At 35.7% G+C, this 22,193-nt stretch overlaps 1 protein-coding gene and 2 pseudogenes across 3 annotated transcripts; all 3 read left to right on the top strand.

Moving 5' to 3' along the window:
- Positions 1–453: 453 nt before the first annotated feature.
- Positions 454–1,291, top strand: LOC147387373 (ylmG homolog protein 1-2, chloroplastic pseudogene; annotated as a pseudogene).
- Positions 1,292–4,585: 3,294 nt separating this feature from the next.
- On the top strand, positions 4,586–9,566 carry LOC147387372 (G-type lectin S-receptor-like serine/threonine-protein kinase At4g27290). Of its 3 annotated transcripts, none has more exons than XM_086421299.1 (7): positions 4,586–5,952; positions 6,463–6,588; positions 7,818–7,966; positions 8,083–8,293; positions 8,379–8,616; positions 8,821–8,971; positions 9,083–9,566. In XM_086421299.1, exons 1-7 carry the CDS (start codon positions 4,683–4,685, stop codon positions 9,389–9,391), a joined length of 2,454 nt encoding a protein of 817 aa, XP_086277425.1. In that variant the 5' UTR covers positions 4,586–4,682; the 3' UTR covers positions 9,392–9,566. The 3 variants fall into 3 exon arrangements, with proteins under 3 accessions (XP_086277425.1, XP_086277426.1, XP_086277427.1); XM_086421300.1 differs by having other exon boundaries at positions 7,821–7,966; positions 9,083–9,564; XM_086421301.1 differs by lacking the exon at positions 9,083–9,566 and having other exon boundaries at positions 8,838–8,972.
- Positions 9,567–12,157: 2,591 nt separating this feature from the next.
- Positions 12,158–14,587, top strand: LOC147387371 (G-type lectin S-receptor-like serine/threonine-protein kinase SD1-1; annotated as a pseudogene).
- Positions 14,588–22,193: the final 7,606 nt, after the last annotated feature.

Below are 22,193 nucleotides of genomic sequence, written 5' to 3'. Positions count from 1 at the left end.
AAACTTTAACCTATATAAGACAAAAAATTTTGGCTATAGTGTGGGTTACCCTTATTAATTCGTGAAGTGCTTTTATAATTACACATCCTTCATTTCCATCGAAAATTATTCACCCCAAATTAAATTTTTTTAATATTGATTTCAAATTTTGGTGACTTGTATGACATTATTATTTTTAATTTGAAATTTGTGGGTTTTTAAAAATAAAAATTATTATTTATAAATTATAAATTTAAATATTATTTATTATTAAAAAATAAATTATATTTTAATTTTATAAAAAATAATATATTTTATTGTATTTAATAACAAATAAACATTTAAAATATGCAAATAATGTATAATATGATTATAAAAGGTAAAAAAAATAATTTATCAATTTCAACAATGTATAACAAACAATGCTATTCAGCATTATTTTTTATTTTTAGTTTAACAAACAGCTCCTAAGACTTAGCCCACCCACACCAAATAAGTTACCTTAATTTTTCCCACAACAGAGGTTCTGTTCCTCTCTCGTCAAGGAAACAATGGCGTCTGTATTGGCCTCCACTGAAATCTCTCTCCTGCGAAACCCTAACCTGCACAACATATCTCATCCCCATAAAACGTCTGTCTCCTCAAACAATGGCAGATTTCTTTCTAACCTCTCATTTCCCAAACCCAAACAACTACACAATCCTCTCCAACCAATCCCAAAATGTAGGGTTTCTGCAATCGATCAATCGAACAACAAAAACCCCTCTTTTCCCAATCTTCTCTCTGATTCAACCCGTTCAATCGCATCCATCATCTCAATCACCTTGTCATTATCGAAACTATTCTCCAATGTAATTCAAAGGGTTTCCTTCAAGATGAAGGGAATCTACTTAAACCCTAATCCGGAAGAACTATTGCAGATTCAAACTCTGCAAGAAACCCTTGTTTGCACTATGGGTCCTCTGTTTTTTGCAGCTATTCGTGACCGACCAAACGCGTATATGAACACACCTCTTACAGTTGTAGCGTCTGGAATGGCGAAATGGCTTGATATCTACAGTGGGGTTTTGATGGTTAGGGTTTTACTGAGTTGGTTCCCCAACATTCCATGGGATCGTCAACCTTTGTCCGCGATTCGGGACCTTTGTGATCCGTATTTGAATCTTTTTCGGAACATAATTCCTCCAATCTTTGATACCTTGGATGTTAGTCCTCTTCTTGCGTTTGCTGTTTTGGGAACTCTTGGTACAATTCTGAACATTGGCATGGGAGGAGCTATTTGAACTCTAAAGCTTGAAAAGAAATGAAGAGATGAGAAGGGATTTCTGTTGGGTTTTTCGTTGCTAGTTGAGAGGTATAATCTGAGTGAGAGATTAGAAAATTTTCCAATTCATGCTTTTATTTGTTTAACTTCTTTTTGGAACAAATCTATTAGGCTGAAATTTATATTGAAATCATCATGATTGATGAGAGAAGAACCAAATTTCCTAATTTTGTTGGTTTACTTTCTTTGGTTACAATATAATTTTTTGGAATAAATGTATGAGATTGAAATTAATATTGAAGTCATTATGATTCAATTTTCATGCCAAATGTAAGTTTGATTTTTCATTTTTGATCTTACCACCATAAATTGACATATCGGGTATAATTGTGGTGGGGTGGGGATTGATCTTAGGTCTCTAAAGAGCAACCCAGGGCACTAAACCACTACTCCACCACTCGGGTGCAATTTTTCATTTTCTTATTTGGAGATGGAGAAATTTTTTGGGGTCTTATGTGATGAATTGGGAGTATGGTACATGAAAATCTAATTCAAATTGTAGTTTCGGTTTGATACAAAAATGGGTTGATTACTTGATTGGAACGATTTTTCTTCTCAACCTGGCAGTTTGTTATCTGCTCTTCGGATTCATCAAATGCAGCTGTGAATGAAGTAATATAGATTGTAAAGGCTAAAGTCTTGTTTCGAGAAATGAGAGTTAAGTGGGGCTTTGGCAAGTGGTGGCTTATTTTTAGTGAAAACTGATATTACCTCACCCACATTTTACATTTATTTTTATGACATTGTAATTGACTTCATTTGGACATCCTTGTTGTGAGGCCAATCTTTTTCTTTGCTTTGTTTTTATCACCATACATTTTATTTTTTAATTTTCTTTTCTTGGACTATTTGTAGGTATTAATAAAAAAAGATCAAAGGATCTATAAGAAATATGTTTCTTGACCTACCATCAAGGGTGGAACTAGGATTTTCTTGTAGTGGGGGCAAACTATGATTAGTTGTATAGTTGAAGAATTTGAAAATGAAAGGAGAAATTCATAAGTTTTTTATTAAAAGTTGAAGAAAAGGATATTTAAGTCATTTCCAATTAGTATATGAGAAGGCCAGTCAAGAGGCAATGTTATCAACAAATTATTAAGGGGGGCGGGGAGGGTGGACAAATGGGGCATGTAATTAATTGAAAATATAGGGGTGTCTCAAAGTTTGGGGGGGGGCATGCAATTAGTTGAAAATATAGGGGTATCTCAAAGTTCGGGTGGGGGAGGCGGGGCATGTAATTAGTTGAAAATATAGGAGTGTCTCAAAGTTCTGTTGGGGGGAGGGGGAGTGGGCGCAATTGCCCTCACCAGCTCTACCTCTTTCTATCATTAAAGTATCGTTCCTTCATTCTTTTTTCTTCTTCTCCTCTCTCTCTCTCTTATTAAACAATAAAAACTTATGATCCATATGCTATTAATTTATTTAAAAATGGATCATGCAAAACTGTTGTTGCTTACTTATTGGACCAAAACACGCTATGGGGTGGCGCTTCCACAAAGTGGTCGTACCATATTGAGTCAAAAGGTTTTATAAGTGGAGTTCCATCATGTTCTTGTTGTGATTGTATCTATAAATAAATAAGGAAAGATCAAAGTATCTACCTCTGTCTATCATTAAAATATAGGTGGAGTTCCATCATGTTCTTGTTGTGATTGTATCTATAAATAAATAAGGAAAGATCAATGACGATCTATTACTTAACTATTACTTGAAAACGAAAATTAGTAAGGAATATAAAGAAGATGCTGGTTCTATTTTATTAGTTAATCATCAAAAGGTTGAACATGAATAAAGTCTTGCCTGATGACAAAAAGACTTTATCTATCACATAGTAGAACACGTTTAATACCTCAACAAAGCAAACGAGTTGAAAAATCATAATTTTTTACATACATCTTCAAAATGTTTGAAGAAACTCTTGAAACTAATTGTCTCAAATCTTTTTCATTGGAATGAGGTCTCCAAAACTTGATCGAGATATCAGAAATTTAATTTTTTTGAATGAAAAATGATGAATTTGAATGAGTAGAACAATTTCAACATTTCAATTATGAACATGTCAAGAGTGAGATTTAGGAACTGATTATATAAATTGACTTTTTAACCGACTCACAAAAGTCAGAGATTAAATAGAAAGTAAACCTTCTGCCAAGGACCATGACGTAATTTTCCCTTTATTTTATTATTTTTTGGATCACATGACTGCTCTTCTTAACAGTTGGCACACCATTACATGGCAATCAAAATAACAATTTTGTTCTAAATAGATGTGACTTGAGTGAACATGATTTGTATTATTAGACCTTGGAATCAAAACCCCACCTTCACCTACTTATCTCTTTGAAAAAAATAATTAAAACCTTATCTTCCAACTTCCACTGTTTAGTCCAAGCTTGGCTTTGGGAGAGTATTAATAATTGTCTTTTATTCTTTCTTATGTTGAGAGTCTCATTAGAATAATTCTCTTTTTCATGCTATTCGAGTCATTGTAATTTCTTTGTTTACTTTTAAAAATAGCTTAGTAATTCAACAATCGCTATTTTTTTTACCTTACCTTTAATTTTAGGATTGCTATATTACCTCTCTAAAAATATACCTTTCTTTTCATTAAGTTTTTAGAGAGGAAAAAAAAAAAAAAAACTGATAAGTTTAAGGTAAACCTCCATTTGTTTTCAAACGGATGACATTAACAAATAAACACACTCAATGTTTTTCCTAAAAATTCATTTTTGACCTCGATGATTTAATTTTATTTTTATTTTCTTTTAAACGTATTGAATCTCTTCAAGCTTTGTCTTTAAATCATCATCTTCACTATCTTAACAAAATTACGATTCTAACTAATTGTTCTTTTAATTTTCAAAATGTGAACTTGCCAAATCACAGGTTTGAAGTGACAATCTCAATGAATTCTTTCCCCAAAGTTAGAATCAAGTTGATTTATACAATGACGATCCAGGTAAAATAAGTGAACTTGTGAGATTGTCACTTTAAACCTCCTAGATGGCCACCAATCGCATTTTGAAAATTAAATGAAAAGTGAGCTGGAATGAGAATTTCATCAGAAGTTGGTCATGTTTTGAGAAATTTCTTTTAACAAAGTCCTTGATTTTTCTCTATTAACAGTAAATTAAAAACTAAAAAAAAAAAATTTATAATTTAAAAAAACAATTAACATAATACGCATGAAGAATATTATAAGTAATTGGAGTAGGACCCACTCATGTCCGTTATTGATTACCGAAACAAGATCCATTTTTCAAACAAATCAAATGTCAATACTCCAATTGTCAACAGATTTGATTCATCCCACCTTCCCAATTCCATCGGTCGACTTACAAAAACCACAGCCACCACCACCACTTCACAGAGAAAATCAATGAGGGATCTTCTCTTCCTTGTTTTCTTCTACTTCACATTCTTCTCAGTCATCTCTTTTGCAGCTGACACCATTGTTAGAGAACAAACTATCTCTAACAACAACACCATAGTTTCTTCAGCCCAAAGCTTTGAGTTAGGCTTCTTCACTCCAGACAACAATTCCCCAAACAGATACTTGGGAATATGGTACAAGAACCCACCAATCCAAACTGTAGTTTGGGTTGCAAATAGAGACAACCCACTTTTAAATTCATCAGGAATTTTAAAGATTGGCAATGATGGAAATCTAATTCTTCTCAATCAGACCAACTCTGTAATCTGGTCAACAAATTCTTCAAAACCCATAGTTGATCCAGTTGCACAACTCTTAGATTCAGGAAATCTTGTCTTGAGAGACAATATCATTGGAAATTCAGAAAATTATCTTTGGCAAAGCTTTGATTTTCCATCTGATACTTTGTTACCTGGAATGAAGCTTGGGTTGAACTTAAAAACAGGTTTGGATCGTTATCTAACGTCGTGGAAGAGCAACAAAGATCCTTCTCGTGGAGACTTCACTTATGGCCTAGAACAACCTCGATTTCCTCAGTTAATTATCCGTAATGGATCGATGAAGACATATCGATCAGGGCCATGGAATGGGGTTGGATTTAGCGGCGGTCTTGGGTTGAAGAACAATCCAGTTTTTATTCCAAGTTTCATCTATAACAAGGACGAGATATATTACATTAGTGAACGAGCGGATGATTCTATCATTACTAGGACTACATTGATTCCATCAGGTTTGCTTCAAAGAATTCTTTGGAACAATCAGAGTCATTCGTGGTCGATCATGTTAACAGTTCAGCAAGACAATTGTGCCACCTATGGTATTTGTGGTCCTAATGGCTTTTGTAACATTAATAATTCTCCGATTTGTCAATGTTTGAAAGGGTTCATACCCAAATCCCAAGCAGATTGGGATGTCCTTGATAATTCAGGTGGATGCATTCGGAAGACGCCATTGGGTTGTGGAAAGAAAGATGGTTTTGAAAAATTTACAGCATTGCAATTGCCCGATGTCTTGCAATTTGAGGTTGATAAGAGGATGAATCTTAAGGAATGTGAGGCCAAGTGTTTGAATAATTGTTCTTGCATGGCTTATGCTAGATACAATATTAGTGGAAGTGGAAGTGGTTGTGTGGTCTGGTTTGGAGGTTTGATTGATATTAGACAGGTTAGCATTGGTGGGCAAGACTTATATATACGGTTGGTGGCTTCTGAACTAGGTATGCCTTGTTACAATTTACTATCGTCTTTTATCTCGCTTTCTAAATTTTGTTAAAATTTAGAAATATATAGGAATGTCTATAGCCCGAGCCAAGGCAGGGCCATGGTTGCAGCATGGCATACTTTAAGCTAATGCTTGGTCCAAGCCAACATGCAACGCGCGTAAAAATTATCCAGCCTAGGCTTGGCCTGGTAGATCACAGAATTGGCTAGAACAATTCCAGACTGAGTAACAAACTTTCTTATTGGGATGGACATAGTCACCAAAGTCTATAACTTAATGAAAAAGTCCTGATTAAATCCTGACTTTTTTCTTAAACGATTTAATTACGATTTTTTAATAAGATACGACTTTTACGAACTTCGTGATTAAATCTCTAATTTCATGATTATGCAGTCCTAACCCTATTACCTTGATTTTTTCCCGCTGTTAACAATTTCTTTTTCTTTTTTCGCTTACCGACATATTCCTGAACTCCGGCTTGGTGGCTATGGTTATCGATATGTAGATTTCAAGCAGAATAAGAAGGAAAAACGAGTTCTGGTAATAGTCATGGTATTGGTACTATCAGGGATGCTTCTCTTGGGTTTGTTCATTTGGCTTATTATTTGGAAGATCAAGCGAAACAGAGCAGGTAATGTGACTCGGCCAAACTTTCTGGAATTCTTTGAGAGTGAAACACTTAAATGGGGATTAAATCGTTTTTCTTTCCTGCCTAGAACTCGCCACACCACTGAATGTGAACCCCCAATAGTTTAAATTGCGAAACTTTGAAGTTGAAGTTGATTCAAAATAAAACAGATTTGTTAGGTTGTTAGGGTAGGAATCAAGTTGAGGATTCCCTTAAGAGAATTTTGGCTTTTGGGCAACTGGAAAAATACTAACCACTAAGCTGTTCAAATGAAAATTTAAAGGCACTTCACCAAACCTCACCCGACATTAAAACACACCCTTAGAAAATGTATATATCCGCACTTTGACCAACAGTTACCATCCATAAGTTATATGTTCATGCATTCACTTCGGGTCATAAAACCCAATCCACCATTTCGTTGGTTCTACCTTGGATGCCGGTAACTAATTTGGAATTTCAGATCCCAAATTAGAGCCTAGAACAATCACAAACTAGTTGGGTGAGACCATGCACTGAAGAATCAAAACATGGAGAATACACACATTTTTTTTAACAATTCCTGTTGAGTGTATATTTTCCTCCACTCTTGGGTGTGTCGTACCCCAGTTTATCCCTGTGACCCTCTTATGTTCATAGTTATCCCCCTCTCCAATCGATCGGTCTTTTAGATTAGTTGGTTGGTTAACATGGTATCAGGGCGTTTGGTTCATATAGGTCATGGGTTCGATTCTTTCCACCCTTATGGGTGAAGGGGGAGTGTTGAGTATATATTTTCCTCCACTCTCGGGTGTGTCATACCCCAATTAAGCCAAGTTCTCTCCCTCTCCAACAGATCGGTCTTTTGGAGTAGTTGGTTGGTTAACACTGTTCAAATGAAAATTTTAAGCACTTGCCGAACCTAACCCAACATGCAAACACACCCTTAGAAAACGTATATATTTTCACTCTGACCAACAGTAACCATCCATGAGTTCTATGTTCATGCATTCACTTGGGGACACAAAACCTGATCCACCATTTTGTTGGTCCTACCTTGGACGCAGCTAACTGATTTGGAATTACAGATCCCAATCTACAGCCTAGAACAACCACAAACTGGTCTGGTGAGATGAAGCACTGAAGAATCACAACATGGACAGTGCATACACCACACACATTTTTTGTAGTAGTTCCACATATATATTTTTTTTCCTTTGTTCATAATCAATCAATTTTTTTTTTCACTTTAGCAGACGACCAAGGCAGAGATTACTCGGTGGAAAGTCAAGAGGAAAACTCAGAGTTACCTGTATTTGATTTGGTTACAATTGCAACAGCTACTAACAATTTCTCTGTTACAAATAAGATTGGAGAGGGAGGATTCGGTTCTGTTTATAAGGTAACTTCCTTTCATATTACGTTATCAATCAGGTTCACTGTGGCCTTGAAAAGACAAGAAAAAATATATATCACATGATGTCTATTGTATGATATCAATCTGAATGTTCATCGTAGGGTGTGATAGCAACGGGACAAGAAATTGCAGTAAAGAGGCTGTCAAAGAATTCTGGACAAGGCATCGAAGAGTTTAAAAATGAGGTTATTTTGATCGCCAAACTTCAACATCGGAATCTCGTTAGGCTTTTGGGTTGTTGCATTCAAGGCGAAGAAAAGATGTTAATATATGAGTACTTGTCCAATGGAAGCTTGAGTTCCTTTATTTTTGGTTTGTCTCTTACAAGATCTAATATTTACTTTGTTCAAATGAAGTAAACAATAGCCAGAAATAACTTGATTAAGATTTGGTTCAGATGAGACAAGAAGGACAATACTTGATGGGAGAAAGCGCTCCAACATTATTGAGGGAATCGCTCGAGGACTTCTTTATCTTCACCGAGATTCAAGATTGAGAATTATTCATAGAGATCTCAAAGGCAGCAATATTCTACTAGATGATAAGATGAACCCCAAGATTTCGGACTTTGGTATTGCAAGAACTTTTCGAGGAGATCAAACTGAAGCCAAGACAAAGAGAGTAATTGGAACTTAGTAAGTAAAACAATATCAATGTAATATGTGATGACTACAATAGCTTTCATATCTGGTCCAGACATGACTTTAGAGAATGGGTCTTTTGTGTCTCCTCCAATACTCATTTTTGCAACTTTTTTTATGAATGTTGTCCGCCGTAATGACCTCAAACAACATCTGATTTTGTTACTCATGTATTTCCCTCTTTCTTATTGAATGTAGTGGTTATATGTCTCCAGAGTACGCGGTAGATGGGTTATTTTCAGTGAAATCCGATGTCTTTAGCTTTGGTGTTCTAGTATTGGAGATAGTAAGTGGAAAGAGGAACCGAGGGTTTATACATCCTGACCACTGCCTCAATCTTCTAGGACATGTAAGTATACACATGAAAAATTCTGTCTTCTTTATTTGAACGTATCGTCTCTGCAGAACTTATTTTGTGCATTAATGATTAGAAAAATAATATGAATTGGAATTGTTTCAGGCGTGGACTCTATGGAATGAAGGGAAGGCTTTGGAACTTATTGATGCATCAATGGACGATTCATTTCCCTTGTCTGAAATGTTGAGATGTATCCAAGTGGGTCTCTTGTGTGTGCAAAAACGAACCGAGGACAGGCCAACAATGTCATCTGTGATTTCAATGTTGGAGAGAGAGAATATGATGTTGCCCCAACCCGAACAACCAGGTTTTTATACCGAAAGGTCTTCTGTTGAGGCAGAATCCTCATCTAGTGTGGAAAAATCTTGTACTCGGAATGAAGTAACTGTTACATTGCTAGAGGGTCGATAGAAATTGTTACCATCCCCCCTTAAAACTTTGAAATTTTGTAAATAAAATATGTTCCATCACCATTCTTTTGCATTCAATTTGAAATCATTCATCAGTTTAGCCTTTGGAACATCATTTTATTAATTAGTATGGGATCGACAATGTGAATCTTATTTTCCCATTCAACGCTCATTTTGAGCCATACTTGCAGTCATGGCATATGGCTTTTTCTCCTTTCTTACTGCCTACATCAATTTTTTTATTTAAAGAGTATTGATAGACTCTAACAAGATACTCAAAATTGCAGCATTGTTATGCTTTCCTTATATGGGTAATTTTGGCACGCTACTTCATTGTTTAAGCATATGGACACCAATGAAAGGTCTACTGCCTAGAAGACAAAATCAAATTGGTTTCAATCCTCTGTGACTATTTGTAGGTAAATAATTTTGACTTTTTTATAAAATAAATTTGATTAGAAGATGCTCAGTCACAAGAACATATTTTTATTTAGTTAATAAATATTTAAATAAAAAAAAAGAAAAAAGAACTAGTTATTTTGATTAAAAAAAATACAATATCCAGATTGACTAGGCCGAGTTTCATTGATTTGGATGAGATTTTCAAAATATTGTCCAATTCATCTCAGTTGTCAACTGAGACGACGTGTGAGATAGATCGACAAGATTTGAAACTACGGTTGAAACCGACGAAGATATGTCCCTATTGGAACTAAGCTTACTATCTTTCAGATCCTCCTTTTGTTGGGCCAGAGATTAGATTCATTCTGTTCTGTCCCCTCCACTTAGGCCTACTTCACTGATAGTGTAGTTAGGGCCTCTATCAACCTCTTCTCCTAAACCATCTCTTTCATCTCCAAGGGGTGTCATCAGTTTGAAAATCCCACTGGAAGGGGCAGGAGTGTCAATGGTTACCCATTAACAGAACCCGAATAAAAATTACATGTTCTGGATCCCTCTTTATTGGAATTGGGGCTTTTGGAACCAAACTGATTGAAAATCGAAATCGATAACTAGAACCGTTTAAGAAGTTTCTTCTAGACGGTTCTGGTTCTGCTTCAGGTTCCAATTCCTTTATTTTGAGTATCGGAGCCGAAACTGATAAAATTTAATGGTTCTGAACAAACGTAGCATTCCATTGTCGTCCCAAATTGAGGATAACCATATCCTCTCCATGGACAGTCTTCACCAATTTACACTCTTTCTTATCAAAATTCTCAACTACAACCAACGCTCTAATTCATACCAAAGTCCTTAAAGACAACCAAACCTTAGTTTTCTCAGGTCAAACCTTCGAATTAGGCTTCTTCCATCCTAAATCCAATAACTAGTACCTTGGAATATGGTACAATAAAGAACATTCCAATTCGAACTATAGTTTAGGTTGCAAACCGAAACAACCCGCTTAGTGATCCCTCTGGAGGAATTTTGAGGATCGAGAACAATGGAAATCTCATACTTCTCAATTGAACCAATAATGCTATTTGGTCGTCTTCAAAATGAAATCATTCCACGGCCGATGATACAATTGCCCAGCTCTTAGACTCGGGGAATCTTGTTTTGAAATATGAAAAAAGGAACGACAACACCGAACCTAAAAAAATAGATACTTGACATCATGGACTAGCCCACAAGACCCTTCTCCTGGTGATTTTACTAACAGCATGGATCCTCATCAATTTAATGAACTTTTCGTACATAATGGATCGATCGATCTATTGGGATCTGGGCCATGGAATGGGCTCCGATTAGCAGCAGTTCTAACATGCTGAATAACCCAGTCCACATACCCACTTTTGTCTAATGACGAAGAGATATTATAAGTTCGAATGCAACAACAATTATATCGGGCTTGATTCGATGCTTTACATGCAATGATCGAAGCTTAGAGTGGATTTTGATTGTAACATTCTAGAAAGACAACTGTGACAATTATGGCCTATGTGGTGCTTATGGTACCTGTAAAATAACAACGCGCCTGTTTGCAACTGTTTAAAGGGATTTAGATCGAAAATGCCACAAGATTGGGAATGGGTGGATTGGTCGGGTAGTTGCATAAGGAGAACACCATTGAATTGCAGTAATGGAGATGGGTTTGTGAAGTTTTCATTGGTGAAATTGCCTGATACATCGGCTTCTTTAGTGAACGAGAGCATGAGCCTTATGTTAAAATCCAACACCAGTCCAATTGAAAAAGCTCAAACTTTTTACTCAAAGCCCAATTTCTAGAATCTTCTTAAAGAAAACTTTAAATGTTATTTTTAAGATAAGAGAAAAGTAGAAAATTCTAGAATAATAGATATTTTGATGGAAAACTCTAAACTAATGGATATTTTTAGAAAGTTCTAGATAACAAAATTGTAACCATTAGATTAAAAATGTGCTAGCACAATTCTAGCCATTAGTTAAGGAGGTGCCACTAGTATAAATAGGAGTGAGTCCTCTCATTTCGAAACAAGAAGTAAGAAAACAAGTTGAGAGGTTGTAGAAAGTGTGAGTGTTTGTAAAAATAGTGTTTTTCGTAATAGAGTGTTATTTTCTTCTTCAACTTGTGAGTGGTATTTTTATTAAGAGTATAGTACAAGTAATTTGTTTACTTGTTTATATCCAATATTTGTGCATTTAGAGTCGAGTACTCTAGATTTTTCTCAACACCTTAAGCTATGTTCTTTTCTTAGTCCACCAATTTCGTAGTTTTGGAAGTTCGTCATGAGATAGACCTGAGGACTATAAAACAATTTAATTACCTTGTCATGACTCGAAAAATATGGTTCGTTCTCAAGAAGTATCTAAATATCACATTGTTACAGACTTTGTTTCTTATGGTGCAAATGTATTCAGTCATTTTGATCGTAAACAAACAGGTAATGAAGAAATCAATCAAGACAAAGCTATTTTGATTATGAAACTTCAACACAGGAACCCAGTTAGGCTTCCGGGGTGTTGCCTTCAAACAGAAGAAAAGATGTTAATCTATGAATAAATTCCCGACAGAAGTTTAGATTTCTTTATCTTTGGTTTGGTTCCTCAACACTTGATATATAGGTTGCTTATTTGATACTGTAAACAAAATAGTGCGCCAACAAAAGCTGACCTTTTGTAAAACTGGCTCAGGTCAAGAAAGAAGTACTTCGCTGAGTTGGCGAAAATGCTTTGACATCATAGTGGGTATAGCTCATGGAATTCTTTATCTTCATAGTGATTCAAGAATGAGCCAGCACAATACTAGACGGTGAGATTCCCAAAATTTCAGATTTCGGCATGGCAAAAACCTTTGGAGGGAACGAGATAGAAGCAAAAACAAGAACGGTTATTGGGACACATAATTACCATGAGACTTGCTCTTTGACATTCATTTTCATTGCTTACAAATATTTTTCTTTGATGATGTCGTGTACGTAGTGGTTATATGTCTCTGGAGTATGGGATTGATGGGCTATTTTCAGTGAAATCTGATAAGGTCCCAATAATATCATTTTGGGACCGTATTTCACCGAGATTACCATCGTATAAATACTAGTTCCCTTAAAATAATAATAAATTTTATTAAATCCCAAATTAATGTGACTAACAATAGTTTGTTACTAATTTCAGGTGAAAAGGGCACATTCGGAAACCAATAAAAGAAATAACAATTACAGTTACAATACGCGGGCCGAAAGGAAGTTTCTAGAAAAATCTCGATCGATTTGGGCGCCACGTCACCGCGCCGCGGCTAGGCATGACCGCGCCGCGGTCATCTCGAGGAATTTGTCCTCGAAGTTTTCACAGAAGCTTCCAATTGCTTCGGTGGTTATAACTGAATGGGTAGTTCGAAGCAAATCATCCGAAAAGTTGACCCGATTACCCGAATACAAATGTTATAAATTGAAGGGTTGATTTTAGAGAAGGGTCCCTCTCCTTGCTCTCTTCTTCTCTAATTTTTGATTTCTTCTCTTTAATTCTCTGTAATTTTCCTTTTGGTGAGATCTTGAGTGTAGTGAGAACATCAAGAGTAAGCCATTGGCTCTATTGTAACTCTTTTGAGAGATTATCAAGAAAGGAATCAAGTTGCATTTCTATTTTACATTTCCTTTCCATCTATCTTCTTGCTTTTAGTATTGTTGCAATATGATCCTTGCGATGATCGGCTAGATCCTCTTTAGAGAGATCAATGATGCCGAAGCAAGTTTATCCCTCTAATGTAGTTTTAATTCCTTATTTTGCTTACATGTTTACTATTCTAGAAATTCTACTTTGATTAGATGATCTACTTATATTTCTGATTCAAACTTTGATAGCCATTACTTAGATAAGTTCAAGAACGGCTATGCTCTGTGAAGAATCTGAATATAAGCTAGGCAATCTCAATTAAATCTGAATTTTCATGAATGTCTCTTGGTTACCTTTGATAATTAAACCGCTCCACCTTCCGATCCATGAGCAATGACTTGCTACATGGATTGAGTTATTCTTGGAATTGATCTGCATTATGGATAGTTTGCAAAAGCTGATTTGATTTCTCTAAACCTCCTTTCTTATATCTTCAATCTCTACTTTCTGTTTTTATTTCAAATTGCAAGTTAATTTCCATTTCATTTATGCAACAAATCTGTTTTGTTTTTAAGAAAAATCTATTTTCCAATTCTGTTTTGGACTTCTAACCGAATGAATCTTTGAATCTTCATTGTCCCTGTAGAACGAATTCGACTTGCCCAAAGTCTTAGTTCAAATCTCTATCTCTGCATCTTTATTGCAAGCTTTACAATCGATCAAAATCCGATGTCTTTAGCTTCGGTGTTTTGGTGTTGGTGATAACTAATGGTACAAGAACAGAGGGTTTGTTCATCCTGAACATGATCTCAACCTTCTTGGACATGCAAGTGTGTGTGTGTGTGTGTGTGCGTGTGTGTTTTGGTTATAAAGTATTTTTTTTTTCTTTTTAGGCATGGAAACTATGAAATGAGGGCAAGGCCTTGGAACTAGCGGATTCATTAATGGACGATCATTTTTCCTTGTCTGAAGTGTTAAGATGCATACAAGTGGGTCTTTTATGTGTGCAAAAGAGCCCAAAAGACAGGCCTAGCATGTCATCTGTTGTTATTATGAGGGTGCGATTTTACCCAAACCAAAACAACCTGGTTTTATAATGAAAGATGTCTCGCTGAGACAGATTTATTATCAAGTGGGAAGAAGTTGTGTTCTCCAAATGAGGTGACTGTTACAATGTTAGACGGTAAATAGAATACTGATTTGTACACATGTATACATGTACCAAGCTTACAAATCTTGGAGAATTTGTATTTCATTTATAATTTATAAATATAAATTCTATGCTCGATCGACTACCCAAAATCAATTGTTTAAGCAGAAAATCTGAGAAAACTCCAACCAGTAAGCAAATAGCAACCAATCTTACAAACCTGAAAAAATAGTAACAACATAACCAAAATGTGTAAAAATTCACTCCAATGAACACCCAGTCCAAAAGATGGCGAAACAGAATTTATACATTCGTCAAATCGAGATTATGCTAAACAAACTTGGTGTCGTGATTTTGTAATAATAGAGGACTCATAGAAGTCCAAGGCTTATTGGCTTGATTTTTCTGGGGAACTTTGAAACTTGTAGTGATTTTCTACAATCTATGCAGAACGATAAAAAATAATGGGGAGGACCAAATGGCCTCTGTTCAACTCAACATCTGATTGACGTCATTGGATAGGTAAGAGTGCCAACTATTAGAGTAATAGATATTTTGAGCTTTTCCTTGCATTTGGGAGGAGAATTCTTGCTTAAATATCGACATTATAGTCATCACAGTTGCATTATATTCTCTCTTCAGTGTAAAACTGTACTTTCTAAAGGCCAGATAACCATTGGAGCAACGCATGTGACCTTTGGGGTAGTAATGGAAAGATTATGTCTCTTTGTTAAACACTCATGTGTTTCATTAAGAGCTGAGAGGCGCCATGAGGGCTAGGTCCTGGAGCAACATGAAGCATTAGTACTTGAGATGGCTTGTTAAAAGGCAGGATTGAAGACTAATATATACATATACTAAATAGTTTTGAACTTTAGTTAGGCACATAAAAAACAAAATGTGCTTGGCCCGGGGCAGTTGTGAATTGGCCCGAATGCATGTAGTTGGGCATGATTAGAGGCAGTTTGAGCTAGAACATACCATTTTTTGCAGCTAGAGGCCCATCACAGATCTGATGAAAATTGGCTCGAATCACTGCTAAAAAAAAGACTTTAGACATCACTTTTTTGGACTAGACGTTGATTTTTGCCAAACCAATGTCTAAATGAAGTTTTTGCGGGACTGTATACATTGGTTTTTCTAAAATTGATGTCTAAACTTGTAATAATAGGAAAACTTGTGCCATTGAAAATGGTGATGATCCAATTACCAGTTTATGCTTTTGCATTGAAGTGTGTATCAACCAAAATTGGGGAAAGCAGAAAACTAATGTATCGTTCATTTTTAGAATCTGTCTTGTCATGTGATAAAGGAAAACAAAGGCTGATCAACGTGTCCCTTTTTCGTTTGGTAAAGAGAATATATTAAAATGTGATCCAATAGTTGGGACTTAAATATCTTAGAGCTTAGTGATGTATCCTCTTTTATCCCAATTATGGAATTTTGAGTTTTAACGGTGGGGATTGGGTGTTATGATAGAGTAGATAGACACCAAAATTTTCTTTCAAAAATGACCCCACAGTACAAGGACGGACTTGGGGGAGGCACACTCAATTCACATTAGGGTTATGAAATTAGCCTAGAAAACCCTTCAAATTGACACACAGTACATAAAAATATCATTTATTGTTCCATCACAACCTTTTCAAAAGGAACAAAAATTAATAAAGATTAAGTTCCTTGAGATGAGACATTTTTCAGATGAGATGTCTAAGCACAGACTACATGTATAATTCGGTATAAAGCCTATTATGTTTCTCTTATGAAGGGCTTGTAGTGCTTGTTCTTCTTTGGAGGTTTGGTGTGACTTTTCTTCTCTTTAAACTTTATGCTTTATCAATTGATAACGTCTTTTTCGAAAGGTCTTGCTGCACTTATTCTTTGTGGTGGCTTTGATGAGAAAAACGAGGAACCCAGTATCCCCCAATCTTCTCCTAGGTATTGTGCAATGTTTTTTCACTCTCAAGCTATGTGTCTTATTGGTTAAGAATGTGGATTTCTGCTTCAAGAGAGGGTTTTGTAATTTTCTGGAGCTTTTGTATAGTTTTTCTAGTCTTGGGCTTGATCTTCTGTTTAAGGGTTGGAGTCTAAGCAGTGTTGTTGGAAAGACATTACTTACTCTTCCCAAGATGACTTTATAAGCTTGTTATTCTTGGGAGAAAGTCTAAGTTCTATGTCATTTCATAATAGGCCCATCAGAGGAGGTTTTTGTAACCGAGAGACACTATGTGAAAACTGACAATTTTGACAAGAAAATTTGATGGGCCAAAGCCCACAAATTTTAGAAAGCGAATTTTGATGCCTATGGCCGTTGAAATTTTTTATGATCCCCAATTCGACGGCTTAGTGCCATGAAATATCTCCCATCCTCTACTAATTTAACGGTTTCAGTTCATCGAAAAAAAAAAATTTGACAATGAAAATTTTGACGCCTTGGTCCATCAAATTTTATGAAATTAGATGGCCTTGGACTGTCAAATATAGGCTTTTTTCACGTTGTGAGAGGCATGTCTAATTAATATGCCTATTGAAAAAGGAATGCAAGTCTTCAAAAATCCTTCAAGTATTGATTGTAACGTTTATAGGTAATTAAGTAACAATTAATAATATATGATAGTTAAGTTGGAATCAATCATTTAAAACTAGCAATTCAACTTGAATGTCGGTCGAGTTGAGTCAACTAAATATACTGGTAAAAAAAAATAAAAAATGCTTAGAGTGTTTTTTAACTTTTAAGGCATAGGTTGTAGTTATAGTCCATTGAATCCCTAGGTTTCAAAGAAAGAACCCTACATTGTCCATTCTTTTTTCATTTTTAATTTATTTTTAGATTCTTAGAACAAGTGATCTTGCTACGCAGATTAAAGATCATTTAAAAGGTTCCAACAATTATCTCAGGTTATTAGAAAAATCCCTATGATCTGAAGTATAAATCAAACAAGAACACAAGAATCTCACATGACACAAGATATACGTGGTTCAGTCAAATCATCGACCTATTTCCACGGGCGAAAACAACAATTTCACTATATTAATCAAAGAAGAACTAGGTTATAATTTCTCTTTGTCTCTCATATATCTCTTACACTCCTTTAGGGTTTCACTTCTTACCTTTTATATACTTAGGGTTACAAAGAAGTTAAATGGGTTGGATTCAAAATCAAACCAAATGGGCCCAATATTTTGCAAAGAGGTTAAACGGGTGGGGAAACCCACACATTACCAATTAAATGGGTCATGCGGGTCATTAACGGATCATCAAAAAATCTAGGTTGAATCCACGACAACTTTCCATATACAAGAATAGAAGACATAATCCAACAAATCTCCACTTTGGCTTCAATTCCAAAAAGAAACCGCTTTCGCCTTGCCCCACTAGGGCCTCAAGAACTGCAAACACCTATCAAGTTCAGGCTGCCCTAAACTTGATACATGAGATGACCTTAGTCATTAAATCTGCTGGATTCTTTGCTATATCAATCTTTCTCACTACAATAACACCCTAAGCAACCACATCTTGGATGAAGTGCAATCTAACATCAATATGTTTGGTTCTCTTATGATACATCTGATTGTTAGTTAGATGTATTGTACTCTAGCTGTCACAAAATACCATAGTAACACCTTGTTCCAAACCCAAATCAGTAATCAAGCCCTGCAACCATATTGTCTCCTTTACTGCTTCTGTAGCTGCCATATACTTAGCCTCTGTGGTAGACAATGCGACTGTGAACTGCAAAGTTGCCTTCCAACTGATGGTATTACCGCAAAGAGTGAAAACATAGCCCGTTAAAGATCTCATCTTATCTAGATCATCAGCATAATCAGAATCGACATACCCAACAACACTCTCAGAAGTGTCACTACTTCTATCATATAGCAAATCAACTCCTATAGTACCATTTAAGTACCTCAGTATCTAATTGACTGCTTGCTAGTGGATCTTCCCAGGTTTATCCATGTATCTGCTCACTACACTAGCTGCATGTAAAATGTAAGGCCTAGTACAAACCATGACATACATAAGATTGCCAACAGTACTAGCATAAGGAACATGAGACATGTGCTCCACCTCCTCCTCTGTTTGCAGGGACATCTGAGTTGAGAGTCTAAAATGAGCTACTAGAAGGGTACTCACAAACGTAGACTCTTATATCCCAAAGAGATATAACACATTCTCAATGTATTTTCTTTGTGATACATACAATCCACCTGCTCCTCTATTCCTATGAATCTCCATACCTAAAATCTTCTTTGCAATCCCTAAGTATTTCATCTCAAACTTACTACTGAGTTGAGTCTTCAGCCTCCTAATCTCAGATGTATCTCTGTATGCAATCAACATGTCATCTACATATAACAGTAAATACATAAACGAATCATCTGTGAGCCTCCGATGATAAACACAACTGTCGTACTTATTTCTGGTATAATTGTTTCATACCATAAAAGTATCAAACATCTTATACCACTATCTAGGAGAGTGCTTCAGGCCATATAAATATTTTTTTAGCAAACACACATGACCTTCCTTCCCTTGAATACTGAATCCCTTTGGCTGATGCATATAAATCTATTCTTCAAGCTCACCATGTAGAAAAATAGTATTTACATCAAATTGTTCAAGTTTTAAATTGTATAAGGCAACCATGGCAAGGAGCACCCTAATAGAAGTATGTTTCACCACAAACGAGAAAACCTTGGTGAAATCCATACCTTCCCGTTGCGTATACCCATTTGGCACCAATCTTGCTTTGAACCTAGCATCTTTAACACTTGAAATTCCTTCCTTTTTCTTAAAGACCCATTTGCATCTCACAATCTTCTGACCTTCTAACTTCTCAACAATCTCCCATGTTTGGTTTTTGTGAAAAGACTCGATTTCTTCATTCATGGCAACACGCCACTGTGTTGACTTCTCACATGTGATGGCCACTTGATAGGTACATGGCTTCTTATCATCCATGGTTTCTGTCATACTAAGTGCATAAGCCACCAAATCTACATGAGCAAATCTCTACGATGGCCTAACTTGCCTCCTTTGTCTTTCTCTAGCCAAGCTGTACTGAACCTCATCCCTGATAATAAGATCTTGTTGTGGTTCTTCATCCTCTTGATCTAGATCATGTGTGCCATTATTTTTCAAAACAAAAGCCTTTAGCTCCACCTATTCAATGACATCACGAGGTCTTTCAGTATTGAGTACCTTTTTCGCACTGAACATGACAGACTCATCGAATGTCACATCCCTACTAATAAGAAATTTTTTTCCTTATTGCATTTGGGCACCACAATCTGTAACCTTTCAATCCAGCTTAATATCCAAGAAATATGCATTTCTTTGCCCTTGGTTTAAGTTTACCATCATTTACGTGAGCATATGCTGGACACCCAAATATCCTCAACCTAGAATATGTAGTAGGAGACCTCGACCACACCTTCTCTGGAGTTTTGAACTCAATAGCATTGTTAGGAGACCTGTTCACAGGATAACAAGCTGTGTTAACAGCTTCAGCCCAAAACTGCTTCGGTAAACTAGAATTTGATTGCATGCACCGCATCCTTTCTAATAAAGTCATGTTCATTCATTCTGCAACCTCATTTTGTTGTGGTGTTTTTCATGCTGTGTGATGCTACACAATACCCTCATTTTTACAGAACTCATCGAATTCTCTAAAGATAATTTTCAAACCGTTATCAATCCTCAATCACTTGATTTGTTTTTTGATTTGTTTTTCTATCAATGTCTTCCATTACTTGAATTTGACAGAAACTTCATTTTTGCTCTTCAAAATAAATATCCAGACTTTCCTCAAAAAGTCATTTATGAACGTTAACATGTATTTACCTCCACCATGTGATGCAACTGGAGATGGACGCCATAAATCAGAATGGATATAATCCAAAATACCCTTGGTTCTGTGAATACCCGTATTGAACTTTATTTTGCACTGCTTCCCGAAATCACAATGCTCACAAAAGTTTAATTTTCCAATTTTCTTTCCATCATGTAAATCCTGTTTGCTCAATACTGTTATCCCTCTCTCACTCATATGCCCGAGACGCATATGCCACAATCTGGTGGTGTCTAAATATGCTGCTGATACGGACGCCGTACCTGTAATTGTCTATCCTTGCAATACATACAACCCATTCTTTTTCAACCTTTTCATTACCACAATAGCACCCTTAAAAACTCGAACTACTCCATCCCTTGCCTTGTAACAACAGCCATTTGAGTTTAGCATACCCAAGGAAATCAAATTTTTCTTCAAATATGAAACGTGTCTAACATATGATAATGTCCTCACAATATCGTCAAACATCTTCACCCGAACTGTGCCTATCCTCACTACCTTACAAGTAGTATTATTTCTCATAAGAACTTCACTCCCATCAAAAAGTCGATAGGTTGTGAACCAGTCTTTATTGGGACATATATGATAAGTGCACGCCAAATCAAGAATCCACTCTTCACTGGAGAAATTGGTAGAAATTGAGAGTACATCACCGTTATTACTGTTTCAATTTGCCACTGCTGCATTGCCAACATTATGGTCATTATAATTTTGTTTTACCTTCCCTTTACGCTCTAGATAATCTCTTTTAAAGTGTCATTATTGATGAAAATTGAAACACTTTAACTTTTTAGTTTTTGATTTTAATCTAAACCGTCCTTTTCCATTATGGTTCCTTTTATGATTTGATCACTCCCTAACAAACAAACCTTCACCTGAGCTTTTTTTAATTTCATCTACTTTCTTCTTCAATTCTTTAGAATTTAAAGCAAATTTAATCTCCTCAACCAAAACAGTAGTTTTTTCATACATTAGGGTATCAACAAAATTTTCATATGAAGGTAGTAAAGAACAAAAAAAAAATATGGCCTGATCTTCTTCATCAATTTTAACACCAACATTCTTTAAATCCATAAGAATATTATTATATTCATCAAGATGATTAGGGATAGAAGTACCTTTTCGCATCCGTAAGGTGTAAAATCGTTTATTTAGATATTATCGATTTGTGAGAGATTTTGTCATGTATAGAGTTTCTAGCTTTATCCATAGTAGATCTGTCGTGTTTGAATCACCGACTTCTCGCAGGATTTCATTCCCCAAAGACAACAGAATCATACTGTGTTCCTTCTCTATGATCTCTTCTTTCTGTTTTGGTTTCAACGATTCAGGTAAATTATCGCTTCCCAACAATGCCTTTAATGAACCTTGCTGAACAAGCAAAGCTTTCATTTGAACTCGCCATAAATTAAAATCGTTCCTTCCATCGAATTTCTTGACATCATATTTTGCAGCCATACCTCTAATACCAGTTTGTTAGAAAAAATCTTATGATCCGAAGTATAAATTAAACAAGAACACAAGAATCTCACACAACACAAGATATACGTGATTCGGTCAAAGCATCGACGTATATCCACGGACGAAAATGACAATTTCACTATATTAACTAAAGAAGAATTATGTTACAATTTCTCTCTGTCTCTCGTATATCTCTCACACTCCTTTAGGGTTTCATCTCTTACCTTTTATATACTTAAGGTTACAAAGAGGTTAAATGGGTCGGATCCAAAACCAAACCAAACGGGAAACCCCACACATTA

This window comes from Akebia trifoliata, chromosome 13 (genome assembly GCF_017979445.1).
Source record: "Akebia trifoliata isolate Shusen 1 chromosome 13, ASM1797944v1, whole genome shotgun sequence".
Taxonomy (NCBI): Eukaryota; Viridiplantae; Streptophyta; class Magnoliopsida; order Ranunculales; family Lardizabalaceae; genus Akebia; species Akebia trifoliata.
Note: the sequence above shows the minus strand (reverse complement) of the source record. Positions and strands in the feature narration are given on the sequence as shown.